The sequence below is a fragment of the Lissotriton vulgaris genome, unplaced genomic scaffold (genome assembly GCF_964263255.1).
Source record: "Lissotriton vulgaris unplaced genomic scaffold, aLisVul1.2 SCAFFOLD_1140, whole genome shotgun sequence".
Lineage (NCBI taxonomy): Eukaryota > Metazoa > Chordata > Amphibia > Caudata > Salamandridae > Lissotriton > Lissotriton vulgaris.
Genome location: NW_028243601.1, coordinates 323435 through 341906, shown reverse-complemented (window position 1 = coordinate 341906; position 18472 = coordinate 323435). Strand labels below are relative to the sequence as shown.

At 40.9% G+C, this 18472-nt stretch overlaps 1 protein-coding gene across 1 annotated transcript; it reads right to left on the bottom strand.

Annotated features, from left to right (window-relative positions):
• Positions 1 to 8523: 8523 nt before the first annotated feature.
• Positions 8524 to 18041, bottom strand: LOC147668290 (transmembrane protein 272-like). The gene is made up of 5 exons (XM_086948626.1): positions 17910 to 18041; positions 17421 to 17466; positions 14616 to 14678; positions 11256 to 11435; positions 8524 to 9145 (listed from the first exon to the last, which is right to left on the bottom strand). The coding sequence occupies exons 1-5, from the start codon at positions 17940 to 17942 to the stop codon at positions 8925 to 8927; spliced, it is 543 nt and encodes a 180-aa protein (XP_086804752.1). The 5' UTR covers positions 17943 to 18041; the 3' UTR covers positions 8524 to 8924.
• Between the last annotated feature and the right edge of the window lie 431 nt (positions 18042 to 18472).

Sequence of the window (18472 nt, the reverse complement as noted above, 5' to 3'; positions counted from 1 at the left end):
TATAGGGCCAAGAGTGTGTCAATACCAAGGTATGGCAGTGACATGTGGGGATATTGTGGGCTACAGGGCCTTCAGGTGACAGAAAATAATTTCTTGAAGCAGCACTTGAGCGTCCCAAAGGGGACAGCAAATCTGTCAGTTCACGAAGAAACAGGTATGCCACATATAAGTGATACCTTGGCCCTACTCTCCTTAACTTTTTGGCTATAGTGTTGGCTCAATAAGAATCTAGGCCTCACACACAGTATACTAAGAGAGGCTTTGAGCCTTGACAACAAGATTAAGATCCCCTGGTTAAAACATTTAAAAACATGTTTTAAAAAGTTGGGACGTCCTGATCTATTTTTTAATCCAGATTCTATCACCGGGCAGGATGTCATGTTTATAAAGCCCTCCTTTATACAATCAAAAACATGTATAATGTTTTTTTATATCAAAAAGATACAATGAAAATAAGAATTTAAAAAGAATATAAAAAGAAAAAACTATTTGATAAAATAAAACAATATTGAAAATAAATGTTTTGACAAAATAAAAGAATGATAAGATAATTATAGTTGTATAATTATATAAGTATAATTATAGTTTTCACTGTTGTATTTTGATGATTATTTAAATGCATATAAACAATATTTAATGAGAAAATATAACAGGCTTTGAGGGATATATTCAGTATTGTGTTTTTCCTAACACCTTTTTTCCCTGGCCTACACTATTAAACAGAGGTGGTCCCTTAATTCTTGCATCAACGTCTTCCAGTGTGCCACGTCCCTTTTCAGGCGGTCTAGTTGCGGTGATAGATTCTGAACCATGAATTGTGCCTCAGTTCTGATTACCACAATGCCTAGGAATTTAAAGTGGTCATGCACCTGAAGTTGGATCCCTGCAGGGGGAGCAGGTGCTGGACAGCCCGAGAGCATATATAGGAGGGATTTGTCCCAATTAATTCGATAACCCGAATATCCACACTAATAGGTGAAAAATGAGTAGGAGTCTGCTGATTGTGAAGCGGGGTCTGGTCGCATAGAGGAGAACATCGTCGGCGTATAGGGAGATCTTTTCTTCCCACAAACCATCCCCCTTGCTTCCCGAAGTCACTGGATCCGCTCGGACCCATGCCCCAAGTGGATCGAGTCTCATGGTCATTTTTGAATATCACAGATGGGAGTCCATCCAGACCACCAGCACTAGAGGCATTCACATTACTGATTATGTCAGAAAGCATACCGCCGTCTGAGTACTTGTAATCACTTCTACTGCAGATCTAGCCTGGAACGCAAAATATTTTTCAATTTTTTCCACCCCCAATATTGCACATATATAAAAGTGTACCAATCATTCTGACTTATCAGAGCCTCAAGAGAGGACTGCGATAAAAGGGTTACTGAGTTTACTAGCCGCCAAAAGCACTTACTATGTTTAACAACAATGGCAGATATCATTGACTCCCAATTTAACCTACAAAACTCCCTTCATTTTGTGGGCACATCATTTGTGATAGGCGATTTTTGTAGCTAACACAGCAGTTTTTTAGCTAACGTCACTAGAATTTGACTTGAAGTGACAACTACTCCTACTTACAACTCTTCTACCCACCCTGCAATCATCATCAAACCAACTGTTTTCTTTACTTCTTATACAATTGTCTGAACGAGGGACCTCATTTACCAGTTTGATCTGGGCTAACAATTGCTTTGTTTTTGTTTAAATCTTTTTATTAGGGTTTTGCATTTCAAAGCCCCAGGTGGGGGTATTACATCAATCATATATCAGTTGTTTCACACATAGAAGGGTTACATAAAATCCACAAACATAACTCATCTTCAACATATGGATTCCACTCCGCCCGATGGGATTGTACATACTCGCTCGTGGACTTGCATGTAAGTAACCTGATTGTACAATAGTATGTCTCGTTGTGTTTTGTCCCTTGGGCTACGTACTGGCGGAGGCAGGTGTGAATGTCATCCCCGTGTGTGCCCATGTGATCCTTTACCAGATAGGCAGTTGCTAGCATTCAATGTGTATGTTGGTATCCAAACTGCTGACTGAAACTGAACTTGTAAATGTGGGGAAAACTTTTTCCTAGACCCTTAGGAGGGGAGAGCATTGAGGGCTGACGAGGGCGAGTGGATGTGGTGGGCGGAGGGTGTACGGGCCATTGGTCCAAGGGGCGGGGAGCGCAAGGGCCCTAGGGAGAGAGGGAGCATTCTGTTGGGGGTGGCGGGCAATTTCCCCAGGAAGGGCAGGCGCTTGGCATGTCACGTCCAGTCTGTCAATGATCTCAGTCTCCTAGCATCTGATTAGGTGGATTGGGGTGTTGTGAGGAACCGCGGAACTGAGGCGGGGATGGCCTTGGTGTATCATCTATTGTTGTCTCTCGTTTAAATTGTATGAGCAGCTGTGCCCATTCTACGGAGATGGGATGTTTGCTAACAATTGCTTTGTTAACCCAGAATACCAATCCAACGCATCTTGACCCTTTTACAGGCCAAAATGCTCAAATTTCTTCATGGAAAAAGACTGCAATATATCTTCGGAAATCAGAACTCATATTCCCAAATGGTAAACTACTTCAAGAGATGAGTAAGACAAGTTCAGCAGATAGTTCTCTCTCACTCTCTCCATTGCTTATTAATGTTCTTTCTGCAAAGAAACATACCTCTAACATCTGTAACCTTTTCCCTCACCATAACCTTGGACAACTTCTTCATCACTGAGATGGATCACTGAAATAATATCGAGGGACAAAATATCGACTTGCAAAAATATCGTGGACAAAATATCGACAGTCAAAATATCGAGTTTGTATCTACAAACAGGTAAGTACAAAAATATTGAGTACAATAATATAGATGTAAAAAATATCGACTTTATTAAAAACAGTGTTAAATTAAATTAATATTAAAATTTAATTATTAAAATATACTTAAAAACACTTACATTAACTAATAATAATTAAATAATAAATGAAAATAATAAAAAAAATGTTTACAATCTTATTTGTTAAAACATATATATATAGTAACATACTATAATTAAATAATATACTATTATATTACCGTACGATACCAGAAGTTTAAAAAATACTATTCCCACTCCAAAGAGTGCAAGCGTAGGGAAAGCGTTGGATAGCGTAGGGGTTAAAATTACTATTCCCACTCCAGTGGGTGCAGCAGTAGGGAAAACTGACCCTGAACCCTAAAAATACCCCTTTACCCAAAAACCCAAAACTGTACTTCTCTGTACTCCAGACTAAAGGTAATCTGATCGCTAGGTCCCATGTCTAACACTCAGAATTATTTTACTCAATGGAGCTGGTGCACTGGAACCAGCACATATTCAATTACCAGATTACTAGTACCATGTTTGAAAGTTCTCATAGCAGGAGTATCATCATTACACTGACCATTAACAATTATCATGTTCAATCGGACTAAACGAGACAGAACCTCTGCGTCTCCTTCGCTAGGAATTTCAGGAAAAGTGCTTTCAGGAATGTGTAATGCTAATCATACCCACATCAAGCTCTTTGAAAGTTGATCTTTCAATAAAATCTCCCCCCACCACCAACACAGCATCTCAATTTTCCCGCAGCATTAACCATACTCAAAAATTCACCCTCTGACAAGGGATAAATTGTAGGAACAAACGCATCCAGACAAATCATTTGTTTTAACCCCTCGTCATTGGTGAACAAATACATTAAAAATGCGCTGGCCCATACGCAAGTAGTTTAGAGTTTCATTACCTTCTTCCCACAGCAGACAGATACCAATATGAGCAGTCCCTCTTTTTGACCTAAGGCAACAAACCCCTCCACTGCTTGGCACTCCAACAACCAGGTCTCCTGGAGGAGCAACATAGGGCAATTTGTTAAGATCTCTCTGTGTTTTCCCATTTCTATAAACAATTTAAACCCATGAATGTTCCAAATCAGGAAACGACCCGGCAGCGGATGCCTTGACCTCTACCAGTCAATTTCATCAGCCACCCCACTGCTCCAAGAAGAAAGTAAGTGATACTTGAAGTTTTTGAGGAGGTGAATCTCTGTTCTATGAGGGATACAGCCCTGGCCACACTGTCCTCTCTCTCTCTCCTAGAGAGTGGTGAGGACGATGGGACCAACTTTGATGGCTGACATCGAGATATTATTATGGAACTTTATTGTAACTTTTCTTTCTTGCAAACTGTCTCGCTCCTACCAACTCCTTCTAGCACCTATTCTCTGGCCTGCACCGGGAAGGGGGGGGGGGGCAAGAAAAACCTGGTTACATTTTAGTCCTCCATGTTCATTTAGAAATGTGGGAAGTTCAGTGTAAGAGCCCTCCACTGATTTCCCAGTGGGTGCACATATTGCCTCACTTCCATCACAGAGACTAATGCAATTTGTCACACAAACTGAGCCTGAGGACTCCACTATATTCTGTGTCTCCACTGAAACAAACAGTACACTGGTTAGTTCTTACCCTGCAACCTTCCTTAAACCAACCAGAGCCAAATCCTTTTGAAGAAACCTTCCTAAATCTTTTAATATTGGCAAAAGCACTTAGCAGCATGGATCTATTTAGGGGATGACAAACTGAATGCTGCATTTTCCTTTTAGAATGCATCTTTGGGAATAACAATGGTGGTGTAAATTGCCGACAAGCACCTCCTGCCTGAAATACGGAGGAATTGTTTGTATCAACACAGGATTTTCTTTTGTCAGCCTCACTACTCCAACATAAGGGTTAGGCAAAGATCGCCCCTTCAAATGTTTTAATTCTTTGCGTATTTTTGTGTGTATTTTCCTACGTTTGTCCCCATAAACCTTTTTGCCACCCTTGAACTTTCCTTGATTTCTTAAATGTTCCCACTTTCTTTCCCTCACCTCTCTGTACCTTTCTTGCCCAGCTTCCCCTTAGCGGTTAGTTGTTTACACATCTTAGTTGTAGCCCTTGAAGCTTGCAGCTTGGGAGGATCTAGGAGCCTGGCTCATGAACTCTATTTCATGTGGCCTTAAACAGCTCCTATGCTTTCTACCTACCCTCCCTTCCTGAGCTCTCCTTCTCACCCCAGGTCTCAACAACATAGTGAGGCTACACTTAGATAAGACCCTTTGTTGCCCAAAAATAATACTCTTTTTTTTTAAATAAGGAAGGTACATCTAGAAACATATATCTCATAATTTATGGTGCGAGTTGATAAAGGGACCGGCTCAATAGGAGAGAAGGAGAACTAGGATCAGTGATAACACCAATTAAATCTCCTTCTAAAATCGCCTCCTTAGAACCATCCATTGGTGATTTACTAATACTTTGAGCAGTTGGATAAGCTTAACATTTCAAGTACTGTTCAAAACCAGTGCCTTTAACATTCCCTGAAAGGATGTTTGCATTAGGGAAAGGAGATTCCACATTGACAATTCTTGGGCAAAATCAGAAGCATTTCCCAGGGAATCAGTCTCGTTTGTTAGTTCATGCTTAACATGCTTATCGTCCTCAACGTCGCCGGTCCTTTTCCTGGGCCCAGTGGTCGAGTCTTGAACTCCTCGTACACGGCAGAAGAAATACAATCCGATTGACCATTATATGGCGGCTCAGACAAGGTTACACCAGACCCAACTCCTCTCCAAATTATTCGGGAGGAAGGAGTTCCTGGAAGTATGGCTCCTAGGGCTCCGCCTTCTGATATTGGAGTCCCTCAATCAGGTCGGAGAGACTTGACGATTCATACCCCTCAGAACCTCACTGACTAAGCTGTGCTCCTGATTGTATGTGGAAATCCTGTAAAATGTCCTGAACATTGGGAGTTGTGGGTTTAGCACTAGATGTTCACTGTTAATAAAGGGCCACGCTGCCTATTTGTACAGCTATGTTCCACTTTTCCTATTTTGCTGAGTAAACTTGTGCAGACCTCACATAAGCATACAAGTGGTCCGACTAATCTCTACCACCATACAGTTGTCGATGTCATTCTGCGTATTAATTCATGATTATATAAGGTCTGGCACATCCATCAGTACCAGGTATGGATTGAGTTCTGCAATAATATTAAAGTCAAAGGACACGGGCGTCCTGGCCTAACTCTATTGCTGTTGTCTGCAGGACTGTGGCAACATTTGTTTTCCTTTTGTACTGGCGGGTGTGAGTGGTGGAATCCCCTAATGCAGCCGACATCACATCCGGTCTCTTACAACCGCTCCTGGGGTTTTCCCTGCTCTCTGTTTAACCTGTAAAGAACATCACTGCATCAACTATGCTCATTCAAACAAGTGCACACACAAACAAGGTATATTTCCTTGCCATTGCAACCATGTCTCTCTTTCTTGTTGCACTGGTCAAATCACTGAAGAAGGTTCCAAAGACAAAACCAGCTACACTCAGGCACACTTGAGACCAATGGACAAACTATAACAATTATTCAGAGCAGCACCAAGCTTACAAGTCGAGCATGATGCAACTCTGCAAGATCAACTATTCTTCCAACTCCAAATGTAAATGTAATAAATAATGCTTCTACCTTATTTACATGTGATTAACCATGGTTCTTAAGAAGCTGATCACATTTTGGGTAATTCCACCACTTGAAGGCCAGTGGGGTTGTGTATGAAATGGTGATATTATAAAGGGGGGAGTACATTTATATGGTCAGTTTACCTAAAACAATATGCATTAATGGTTGTAGAAATGATCGACTTGAAAAAACGCAATGGCATATATGATACATTAGCAAGGGTTCTGCTCAGGAAGTAAAACGCCCAAGAACACAAAAGAGCATTTAAGGACAAAAATGCAACAGTTGTATTTGTTCATCCCATTCATATCTAGGTGTGAATTACTTAAAGGATACTAGTTTTCAAAAAAATTAATTTATTGAAGCACAATAACGACAACAAATAATAATCATATCTTCATATATGATTTTAAAATGTGTTCACAGTCACATTTTCTAGTAAGAGGTAGTGGAAACAACTATTTGTTATGTATTTTCCTACCTCTACCCTGTCGCAAAGACGTTAGACACCTGTGATTCCATGACCCCCAAATGTTTTTAATTTTGACTTGTCACATTATGATAATATACTAAAAGGAGAAGCAAGAAATAATCACTCATATAAAATAAATACTAATACTGAATAGAGCAATGTATAACTTATAGCATTCAGCTATTCGCCGTAGAGGTATTTTATCACTTTTTATTTTATTTTATTAGAGTTCTTTATAGCACGAACTTGACCCAAAGGATTCAGGTATCAGAGCGCTTTACATGAGAACCACTTACAGTACACAAGGACACATTAATTTCTAATGAGGTCTATTTTTATACCTTTCTTATTTGAAATACACATTCAGGCCCAGATGTACACATTTTTCACCCAGCACACAATAGCACCCAGAATATTTGCGAATGTACCAAGATTGGCTTTAAAGTGGTGTTGCTCCGGCTGACAAATCTCAAAGGGGCTGGCATCATGGTACATTTGTGAGTGTTCACAGTCTAGCATAGGGTTTATACTGGAGACTTACCATTCCAGAACGAATTCCTATGTGTAATAAACTCAGAAGGCTCCAGTGCATGGGATATGTGTTGTGCACTGCATTCCATATGGATTCAGATGATTCTTTTGAAAAAAAAGACAAATGTTACCTTGCTTGAGCCTTCTTCTACTAGGCAAAGCCTGGTCTTGAGCTTCATAGAGCCGGCTTTGTGTCATAACCTGTGCATGTTTGCATTGATCCACCATAGAAATACCACCTTCAAGCCACAGTTTGCAGGATCTGTAACATTCACCTTCCCCTTGGAACATACCTTTTGCTCTGAATAGTAAATAGCATGCACCACTTTGTGGATTCTTGCACAGGCATAAAGCCTTAATAAACCTCAGCCTTCTTCTCTTTCCAACAAACGCTTCCATCTTACACTATTTCAAAAGTGTGGCACAATTTATTCTATTTCCAAAAGTGTTGGTTGTCTAGGATCATCATAATGATATGAAAAAAACCTTTGTTGTGAGCCGTAGCTGGTAATCTTTTATTATTTACCATGGTAGTTCTCTGGTGCACCAATTTATGCTCATTGTTGTGTGCTGTACCAGTAGTTAACAAAACTACTCTAGAAAAATTATTTCCTGTGCCAATCTTGGTGAAGAGTTTACTGATTTTGTAGTCAGTAAAATAACTTGAATCTCAACACCTGTAACTTTTTTTGTGACAGGGAGCAACCTTATATAAAGCAGTATTAATCCTCATTCAATAGGAAGAATGCAGTCCGCACTGCTGGAATACATACCCTCTAAATGGAACAACAGCAAACCCAGTAAATCTATTAGTTCTATGTCTCTAGGATGTTAAAAAAACACAGTTAATTACTTAAGTGGAAAAACAGGTCATGCAGCCGCAGCCCGTGGAGGTATGTGTGGTGGGGTGGTGGGGCCGGGTTGGGTGGGATTTGACAGGTGACCACGAAAATTAAATAAAGAATTAATTTTCCCGTGTCTTCATCTGTCAAAATACCCCTCCTCCCCCACCCGATCCTAGCGCTCTTACCTGAACGGGCCGCGGCTGAGTTCATGCCATGTTTTCTGTTGGAGCTATACATGCTTGTCAGTGACACTCTCTCAGAGTCACGTTTTACCTTTGACCCCTAAATGTGTCCTGCTTTTGTGCCAAATCAGGATTCACTACAACTTTGGTTATCATGTGGTGCTTATTGTTACATAATGTGCCTAATAATAGGGTTTGGCCATCATCCTCGTGTCTAGATGATGTGTCAGTGAGAAGGAAGGGTGGTCCATAATTGTCAGTGCAACAAAAATCATCTATTAGCAATTGTGAATTTACAAAATATTCAATTTCTTTCTTGAGGTCAACGTTGTGCAAATAGTCCATGGAACTGCAAGTTTTCTAACAAAATGTAAGGATTTTGGGGCCTTAAGTTCATCATTTAGTAACACAGGAAACACAAGAGGAGCACTTAGAACAAAGACAGCAAGAGGAACAAGAAGAACAAGCGAGGAAAGAGGAGAAAAGTTTGACAATGATCGCGGGGAGGGACAGCGCCAGGACGATCCACTGGATGATCAAGATGGAGAATGTAAATAGGTAGACGGTTCTGTTGCAGTTCGTGTTGTTGGGGTACAGCGGGAAAGTCCAGACGCTCCCTGTTGGGGGAAAAATCGGAGATTTATCATATCCCCAACACTGATCTCAGATCCTTGCCGACCCATCTTTAAAATAATCCTACCTTTTTGGCTAACCCACATTTCCACAAAATCCATGAGTGCAACAACCACCATGTGTCACTTAAAACTCTACTTATGTGTATAACTCTCTTTTCCTGGCATAAGATGTAATCTCCAGAAGGTACATTGATGCCAATGATAAAACTATGAATCTTTTAGTTAAACAGTTCTATAATATAAGCTTAAAGACTGTGTATATTTAATTTACATGAAAAATTTGAACAAAGACCTCTAACACATAAAGGGGGGATTAGAGGACAGTAACATTAAATATCACAAAATACACGTGTAACATTTCACTTTAAACATTTACCATGGAAATAACAAAAAGCATCAGGATGCATTTAGGTAGCGTAATCTTTTTGACGAAGACGTTATTGGCAATCAGGAAGTCCCAGGAAGCAGTCATGGGGTGGCTACAGTAAAACTGGTTGCACCTTAGCAGTACTAAGTAAGATGTGTTGCAGATTAAAGAAAATCTTTCCAAAGTCCTTCTTCAGGTCTTTGCACTCACTCGGGGCAATCTCTGACCCCACTGATAAAAGTTTGAAACTTTAAGGTTATTTTTTATGTTAAAATGTGTTTTTATCAGTGGTGAGTAAAGTAAGGCTCTGTTTGAAATACTTTTTGAGTAGGATACCTTGTTATCGTAGAGCTCTGCCTACAACTGATGGTAAACTCCAGTTTATGATTTAGAATAGAATTGTCATCTCTGTGCTGGAAAAGCTGCTTTGAAACTTCAGTCCGTATGGTAGAGACCTAGTCCAATTGTTTTGAGAAAACAAACTCACTCTAGCCCAGTAAATCACGTTGGCTTAACACGCCACAATCTGCATCTCATGATAAATAATGTACTTCTCAACTGTTAAATCTGGCTTGCCAACATTTTATGAACGGTGTGGACTATATTGCCCCAGGTAATTAGTGAGTGCTGTAAACTCCATACAACTCGGAATTCAGCCCCTTGCGCAAACTCTGACTCGCTCACCGCCAGGGCCTGCGGAGGAACTACACGTTTTGTGCTTATGTTTGAGTTGTGATTGATGCTGGGTTCCTCCATTCAAGTGAAGGCGGAAGTAAATATGTACCTGTCTCCCTTAATAGACCATTGAATAATAACTGAATGAGGGTGTCAAGATTCGAGAAACAGACAGGTGCCAAACTCCACTGCCCTTGAAAGAACTGAAACTCTTCACCTTCTCCATTTACTTATCTCACTACCCAATGTCCCCTCCTGGCCAATCCACAGCACCTCCTATCAATCAATGCAGATCTCAAAGATTTTTCTTCTTTGGATCTTACCTGCCCACACCCAATGTGTAAGTTAACCAGACCTTTTTTTTAAAGCTGCATCTGCCAGTACAAAAATAAATATCTGCCCATGTAAAGCACTGCGATAGCCTCTGGGTCTACATAAACCCTATGTAAATATCGTCAATAAAATGAAAATAATAAGAGATCTAGAAGCAGGAAAATACAGGTATTTGGAATCAATTTATGGAACAATATACCACTGGAAATTTGACTTGGGACACATATATCATATTTTAAACGATGCTTCAAAAAATTACATCCAGCTCAATTTTAGCAACCACTTTAAGTGCTCTTAAATAAAAAGTACACAATGAATCTGAGTGTTTTACTCAGATATAGAATGTATCACTTTTCTTACCTTGCCCAAACATTTTAATCCTGGTGGGGGTATTTTATGTTGTGATGTTAATAAATAGCTCAACTAACCATTAAGAAACAGGAGCCTTTCAGGTCAATTTATCTGTAAGTATATTGATAATGATAATCAATATACCCACCTCTTCATGCTCATGCACTATCTTGTAAATGGCTTGTTGTGCTCTGCGCTCTCATTTTAAAGCCATTTATTCATCCATAATCTTATGGATCGCACTTTGTGTTTATAAATTATCATGCAAATGGACTGCTAATTTCATTAGTAATCTTGTGATTGATTGCTTCCAATCGTTTAATAATAACCTTCCCTAGAACTGTACGACATAAGTAAAGGTATTACCTGTGATAAGCCAAGCAAACCAAAAGAGGCTCAACAGTGCAAGGATGCCATAGACGAGCTTATTTGGCCTGAGTCCAGCCACAATAGAGAGGAGGGACATGACGATGACAGTGACGCCATTGACGATGAGGTAGATAGGGATGAAGCGTTGCGCTGGGCATTGTTGCAGATAAACAGAACCTGTGAGTATGAAAACAACAGATCAGTGAAATAACTACATAAGGTGTTGCATTACAGAGCAATTAAAAATTGCCAAAGAAATCTTCAGTAGGGTGGCTTATATTTAGTTTGATCTTCTACCAGAAAATAACACATTGCCAGATACTCCAGACTCACCTGATAGAAGGAACAAGTCTTATTATAGCCTTATAGCCCGCCGTCGAGGGCTATACCGGCTATTAAAGGCCCTCTCCAGCTTTAAAGGCCCGAGCCGAAGGCAAGGGCCTTTAACAAGGGAGAGGGACTTTACTAGCTGGTATAGCCCAGCTACGAAGGGCTATAAGGCTATTAGAACATTCTGCCACTAGAGGGCAGAGTGTTCTAACAAAAAAACAAAGGGGCATATTACCAAGCAATAGCGATAATTATCGCTATTGCTTGGTTAGAGACAAAAATTTACCGCAGCGCTGCGGCGATTTTTACCGCAAATAAACCTTGGTATTACCAAGGTTTAACGCAAATGCGGTAAAAATCGCCGCAAAGCATGAATATCGCTGAAAAGTCCGCGATATTCATGCATTAGTGAGCTAATGCTCTTAGCCATGTTATCCACCTCCCATTGGATAACATGGCTAAGAACTGCTCAGGGCAGGTGTTAGCTTTTGGAGATATTCCCGCTTAGCGCGAATATCTCCAAAAGTTGGTAATAGGAGATAGCGATGTTAGCGACTGTTTTCAGTCTCTAACATCTTGGCACGCCCACTTTGCATCTCATTAGTGATAAATATCACTGATATGCAAAGTGGGGCCCAAGATGGTCGCTATCTCCTACTAGCTGTCGCTAACTGGTGTTAGCGGCAGCTAGGTAATAGGGAGATAATTTTATCTCCGCTTTCTTGGCTTTTAAAGCCAAAAAAGCGGAGATAAACCCCCTTGATAATATGCCCCAAAGCCTTTTGGGAGCGTGAGGGGATTGGAATCCCCTCAGGCTTCCTGAATCCTTTGTTCACAGCCAGAGCTGTGAACAAAGAAACATTGGAATGTTGGCGCTCCAGGCTTATACAAGCCATCATAAGCCCAGAGCACTCAATTGTTTTCAATGGAGCTCCCAACATTGCAATGTTCTAATAAAATGTATATAATGCAGACAGTATGGCCTCAGACCTCCAAGACACTAAGCACATTCCTGGACAAAACCATGCTGGGATTTGCAGTTGTGTGGTTTTTTGATGAAAGACTATGGGCCTCCTTGCAAGTTAGGTCAGTTAAGGCATTTACCACACTTGGTAATACCATTATCCACGGATGAGGTATTTACCACCCCAGTTATGGTAAATGCCTCCTCTTCATGGTTTTCATCTTGCAACGGAGACGTAACATCGCAAAATATTATAGTAGCAAAACAACTTCTGGTTTGCTTGTGTTAAGTTTCAGGGGGGACCTGGCTTGGCATTTCGGGCTGGACTGTTCCTATTGGAGCAGGGCCAAGGTTGATTTGCATATAGCTGGGTATGAACTGAGTCAGCATTGTGTGCAAAATAACGAAGGATTGGGATTCAGCGTGAGTGATTACCAGTACCTGATAGTAATTCAATCATTCCATTCAGCACTGTTTTGTATGCACACAAAATTCCACATAATTTGGGATTTCGAAAGGCATTTTCCTTAATGTATTCCATTAGGGAAAACTGTGAGGGCATGTTTAAAACATACCCAGAATCCCCATCCCTTAGTTTACGCAGGATCAGAACTTAGAAATGAACTTGAAATGGGGGCCTAAAACAGATTGGCTTAAAACATATGATTTAAGACACCTTCTAACTTGACTCTGGTTTTCTTTTAGACCACCTGTGCCTTGTCACTGTCTTTTTCTCATTCTTTTCTCCTTCCTTTCTCCAATCCTCATCCCCACCTTTGCTTTTTTCTTATCCTCTCATTCTAGCCCTCTTCCAATCAATCATTTCTATAGGAGCCTCTCTTTCTCTTTCTTTCTCTCCCTGTCTTTCACTCTCTCCTCTCACTCACATTCTCACTCTCTCTTCCTACTGCTCAGTTTCATGTTCTAGCTAACTCTTTCAATCTATTATTTTAATTGTTTTTGAAGGCTTTTCTTATAACTCATCGGATCATTTTGGGATCACATGACAATCCATGACTCACACTTCTGCCTCAATTATAAGTTGTGAGGCATTATATAACACCTGCAGTCACACCTCAGAGCTCTTACAAAAATGTGACACGAAAGAGCTCATGCTTATCAGCAGAGTCATAGCAAGAATGTCAATAAAATCCTATCCTTTGAAAATTGTGGAGTTTATGCTTAGGTTGGTTGAATCTAACCACAGAAACCAACTTGATTCCCTTCCGATGAGTTACCTGCAATACTTTCAAAAGTTGAGGTGAGTCACACCCTGAATATTGGCAGAGGTTCCCTCAACCTCTTGCCTTTGGATTACAGTCGGGGAGGTGAGAACTATTTTTAAGAGACACTCAATTAATTCACTATGACAGCTCTCTTTAGGCTATGGGGAAACATTTAAGTACCTCCCGGCTACTCATACATTTGTCTCAGTGCATTTTGGTGCTTGCAGTTCTGTTCTTCCAAAAAGAAAAAAAAGTGCTGAAGGGCGAGTCTCATTGGGGTTTTGGACAAAAGAGGTATTTAAAAAAGAACTATCCAGAGATGGTATTTGGGCCTGTTTCCAACAGAGACTACTTTACATGTATTTATTGAGTTTCAAAACATAGCAAATGGCCAACAGTCCAGAGATATCTCCTATATAGGGTGAAATTAAGAATGCCTTAGTTGGTGGAGAGTTTGGGGTGGGCCAGTCGCCGGAGATACCAACTGGGTGGGGTGTAATATGGACTTAATGATCTACCACAAACCAATGTGTCACAATAGTTTGTCTCGAGTTCTAATAAAACTTTCTTAAAAGAGATGGACAAAGATCGACCATTTCCTAGTTAATGAGGCAGAGCCCAAATCACATGTCCTACACCAAATAAGGCATTACTAGCCAACAGGTTATAAGTATCTATCCATTCAGCATAAAAGAATCTTTCGAGGGGTTGTTTTCTCCTAATCTCATGAGGTGAACTGGAAAAAGGGATGAAAAGAGGATTGAAAAAGGGATGCATATGTCAGGGTGGAGGGGAGAAGAAAGAGTACAAGGAGGCAATGTGATCCTTTGATCTTACCAATGACAATCTCAGCGATGCCCAGTGCTATCCAAACAAGTGACATTAGACCAAGAAGCCATTCTGAAAAAGAAGAAAACATATCAATCTCTGAAATGCCTACTTCTACTTATCTGTGATACTAAAAGTAGAAGCTATTATGCAAAGTTAAATAAAGAAAAAAACAACGTTCAAATTAAAGTTTCAGTCCCTAACCACCTCACCTTCTGGCCAACAACAGGTTAGCATCAAAAACAGAGCTGATTTAAAGGCCATCCGGGCCAAACTTAGTTATTTCTATAATTCTCATCTCTTCATGTCTTATAATTATCAGCCGTTTACTTCTTGTAATTCTCGGCGAAACATGTTTCAAGTCACAGAGCACGTGATTTTTCTTTTTAGTTCATTACAAAAGCATTTTTCTTCATATTTGTTGCTATTTCCTATTTTCAGCAGTGAATTATAATTTACAATTGCAAAATAAGTTCATACCATTCTGTTACTCTACTTCTTCAGTTAAGAACTCATGTAAAGTCTTTTTTTCTTGCACGCGTTTCACTCCAGGTTCCATTACCTTTGTGCCCTCTGAAGGAAAGTCTAGGCACCCAACTCAATATGTGCCTTTCGTTTTTAGATTATATATATGGAAACCCCAGATCTCTCTTCTAAGTTGTTACTGAATCGCAAGATTGGTTTGCGAATCGGTATTTGGAAGGGGGGTGTATAGGGCTTCCCTTCCAAACAGCGATTCGCAGTGATATGTAATAATGTTTTGGGACCAAATTTTGTTCACAAAACATACATATTGCACCACCAATCCAAAGTTGGTAGCAGCCTATTCAAAATTTGAATGGATACTATGGGACCGCTTTCCCTTTGTGAACGTAACACAAATATTTTTTAAGAGCAGGCAGTGGTCCCAGACTGCCTACTTTTAATGAATTTTAAGCGTTTCATTTTTTTCTTTTGAAACATCATGTTTTACATAAAGTTAAACGGCTGAATATCCCTGTGATGGCTATCATTCCTAATGGGTTGCAAACTGCGACTAATCTCACTAATATTTTTGAGGTAGGTCAATTTACGGCCCATTAGGTGTCGCTAATTGAAACTTCACAAGCTTCATATCTTAGGAATAGAATTTCATAATTGCAATTTGAAAGAAATCGCAATTAGGAAATCACTATTCCCAATGTTTGTACATCTGCCCCATAATGGACTCCACCATCACCCCAAGAAGCCAATGCTCCATACAACCACCTACCTCAGTGTGACCACATCATCCCAATCTTCAGGGCTCTTCTGTGGCTCCCAACCCCATTATGCATTAATTTCAAAACTTTTGTATCATAAAATCTAGCTAACCAGCTGAAAACACCCTTTTTTCCAGGCCCCAGCCTCAACAAATAACTGTTGTAAATCATTGATTGAATACTAACACCCAAAGCAGTGGTATCCATTCACATAGAAGAAGTAGTGTCTGAGGGACAGATTCCACTTTGGGAATGTGGGATTTTGGGAATGCGGAGCCACCAGAGTTCCAAGGTACTGCTGCAGGCACCCAGCAATGCGTTTGTCAAATGCATATTTTATTTTTTGATTGCAGCGCCTGTTCTATTAAAGCGCATGAAGTAGAATGATAAAATAAATTGTTGGTTAAGAATGCAAAGGCCGGGACAAGATGAGGTCCGCTGTCTCTTGCAGTCCCCCATCCCTACCATTCTGCACCATTCGCAGACAGAAACCTGCCCCATTGATGTCAATAGGACAGGATTCTGCAAATGCTACCTAATGTTGATTTGTGCTCAAGAGTAATATATCTATTACAGTGGAAAAGGAAGGTACGGTAACAAGGCGTTCGGTGTGTACAAACACCAACTGCCTTGCAATTCAACCCATAGTACATCTGGGCCCGTATAACAAATATGTTGGCTTTCCCTCTTTGTGCAATGGTGCACCTTTAAGTACAGGCGCCGTGCGCAAACAGGGATATTGCACAGTATTTCCATGGATGCTCCGCCCCCAGGGCAGCCGTGAACCAGTGCTAACCTGAGGGCAGCGCATTCAAGAGAAATAAAGCACAGCTGCTTCAAAGCCGCTCCGTGTTTCGCTGTGCAGGTGGCACCCGCTTGCCCTTTCAAGAGGGGTGAGAGATCCCCTTGCAGGTGGGTGCAGTGAGTGACTACAAGGGGATGTCTGTGAGGTCCATGGGACCCCCTTTCTCCCCTCTAGAAGGCTGCCTTAAGCAGGTGCCTCCTTTAGTCATGTTTGCCTCTAGTCTACGTCCAAAATAGGGGCGGAGGCAAAGTGATTCCCACTTTTGCATGGATTCACGCCTCTGTGCACATGAGGAAGCACCCTCTGATGATAGCGCTGGTGTTCAATGTGTGCCAGAGGTCTCTGTGATACTGAATGGGCCGCAGAAGCATCTGATGCCCTTTCTGTAATACCATAGTGTCCCGGGGAGCCCCAAGCTGGCACACATACCCTTTGCACCCCTGAGGCACTCTGGGTAATACTGCTCAATGTCCCCAAAACCACAGGGACCTGGAGACTGCAATGGCCGGTCATCTGTGAAGATGTTTGTGCCGCATGGTATGTCAAGGCATGAATGGAGGGTGGAGACTCCATCAGTGATCCATTCATGGAGAAGCTCAGCAGTGACTAGGCGTAAACGTGGACCGAATTAATGTACATTTGTGAGAAACTTATTTTTCCTAATAGAAGGATTTCCAGAGGAACTCGACCATCAAACACCAAGAAATGTCCAACACCAAAAAAGATAACCTTAGTTAATTGAAATGCAGTAAATAACCAAATACTCACTGAAACACTGAGCGGTACAGCAACAGCAACTCTTGACTGATGTGTCCTGTGCGAACATAAGACAGTGACCGCATTAGAACTGAGATCAAGCTTGGTATTTAGCAGCTTTGGGTCTGCTTTGTGCTAGCAGGGAGCTGTGATAGGCGTGCCTTCATGCTGCCTTTAACCATGAAGAGTCACTACTGAAATGCGCTACGAAGCCTCAATAATGGTGCGCTATACAAATGATAATTAAAAAGAACAGTAAAGAGCGAGATGAATTTGCCATTGAGATATGTGTGTGTGCTCATGCTGTACCATAGGTCCTCTTTGGGTTTAATGTTGGCATTTGTGAGCATCACATCTGCCCTTGCTCAGCCAAGAAAGAATGTTGTGGATGTGAGAGAGAACCACACTTCCAATCTTCTCTTTCAAGTATACTAGAAGCTCTTATTGATGCCATATTGATACTTTTTGATGTTTCTACGTGTTTTACATCTGTCCATTTACCTGGCAGTCCTGATGCACTCTGTCTTGGGCCATGACTCTGTTGTCTGTCGGCTTTCTTCGAATTCAGTCCCACGGCACACCAAGGATGTCCTTATGAGCCAATGATTGACCGTTTTTCTTGTTGACCGACCTGCAGAAAAGTTAAGATTAATTCGTTTGATAATCCCAAATGCACAGCTTTGTTTGAGGTATTTTGTTTAGCTCAGCTCCACTCTTTCTTTCTACTGGTCTCCCTTGCCATCCCGCTCCTGGCTCCCTTGAACTCTTTCTCTTTGCTGTCAGTGCTCTTTCCCTGTATTATGCTGCATTCTGCCTCTTTCTTTCACTCATTAGCCTGCTTTACCTTTCTTGCTCACTTTTCCTTTCACCTGTTTGTCAGAATATCGACCAAAGAAATATCAGGCTACAAGAATGTTGTAGCAAAAAATATCAACTACCAAAATACGTGGAGGTAGGTTCCAGCGAGGAACTAGAACAAGAAACTACCTCCACTTTAACCATAACTCTGATCACACCCAGCATGCCAAGTGAGCAAACCTGCCCTTAGGAGAATTTTGTTTACC

Excerpts from the sequence above, each read along its gene's own strand:
- LOC147668290 (XM_086948626.1), bottom strand. The coding sequence starts at position 17,942 with ATGGCCCAAGACAGAGTGCATCAGGACTGCCAG. Across the intron at positions 14,679-17,420 it reads CTGTACCGCTCAGTGTTTCA|AATGGCTTCTTGGTCTAATG; the intron begins GTGAGTATTTGG and ends CTTCTTTTTCAG. Across the intron at positions 11,436-14,615 it reads CATCGCTGAGATTGTCATTG|GTTCTGTTTATCTGCAACAA; the intron begins GTAAGATCAAAG and ends TCATACTCACAG.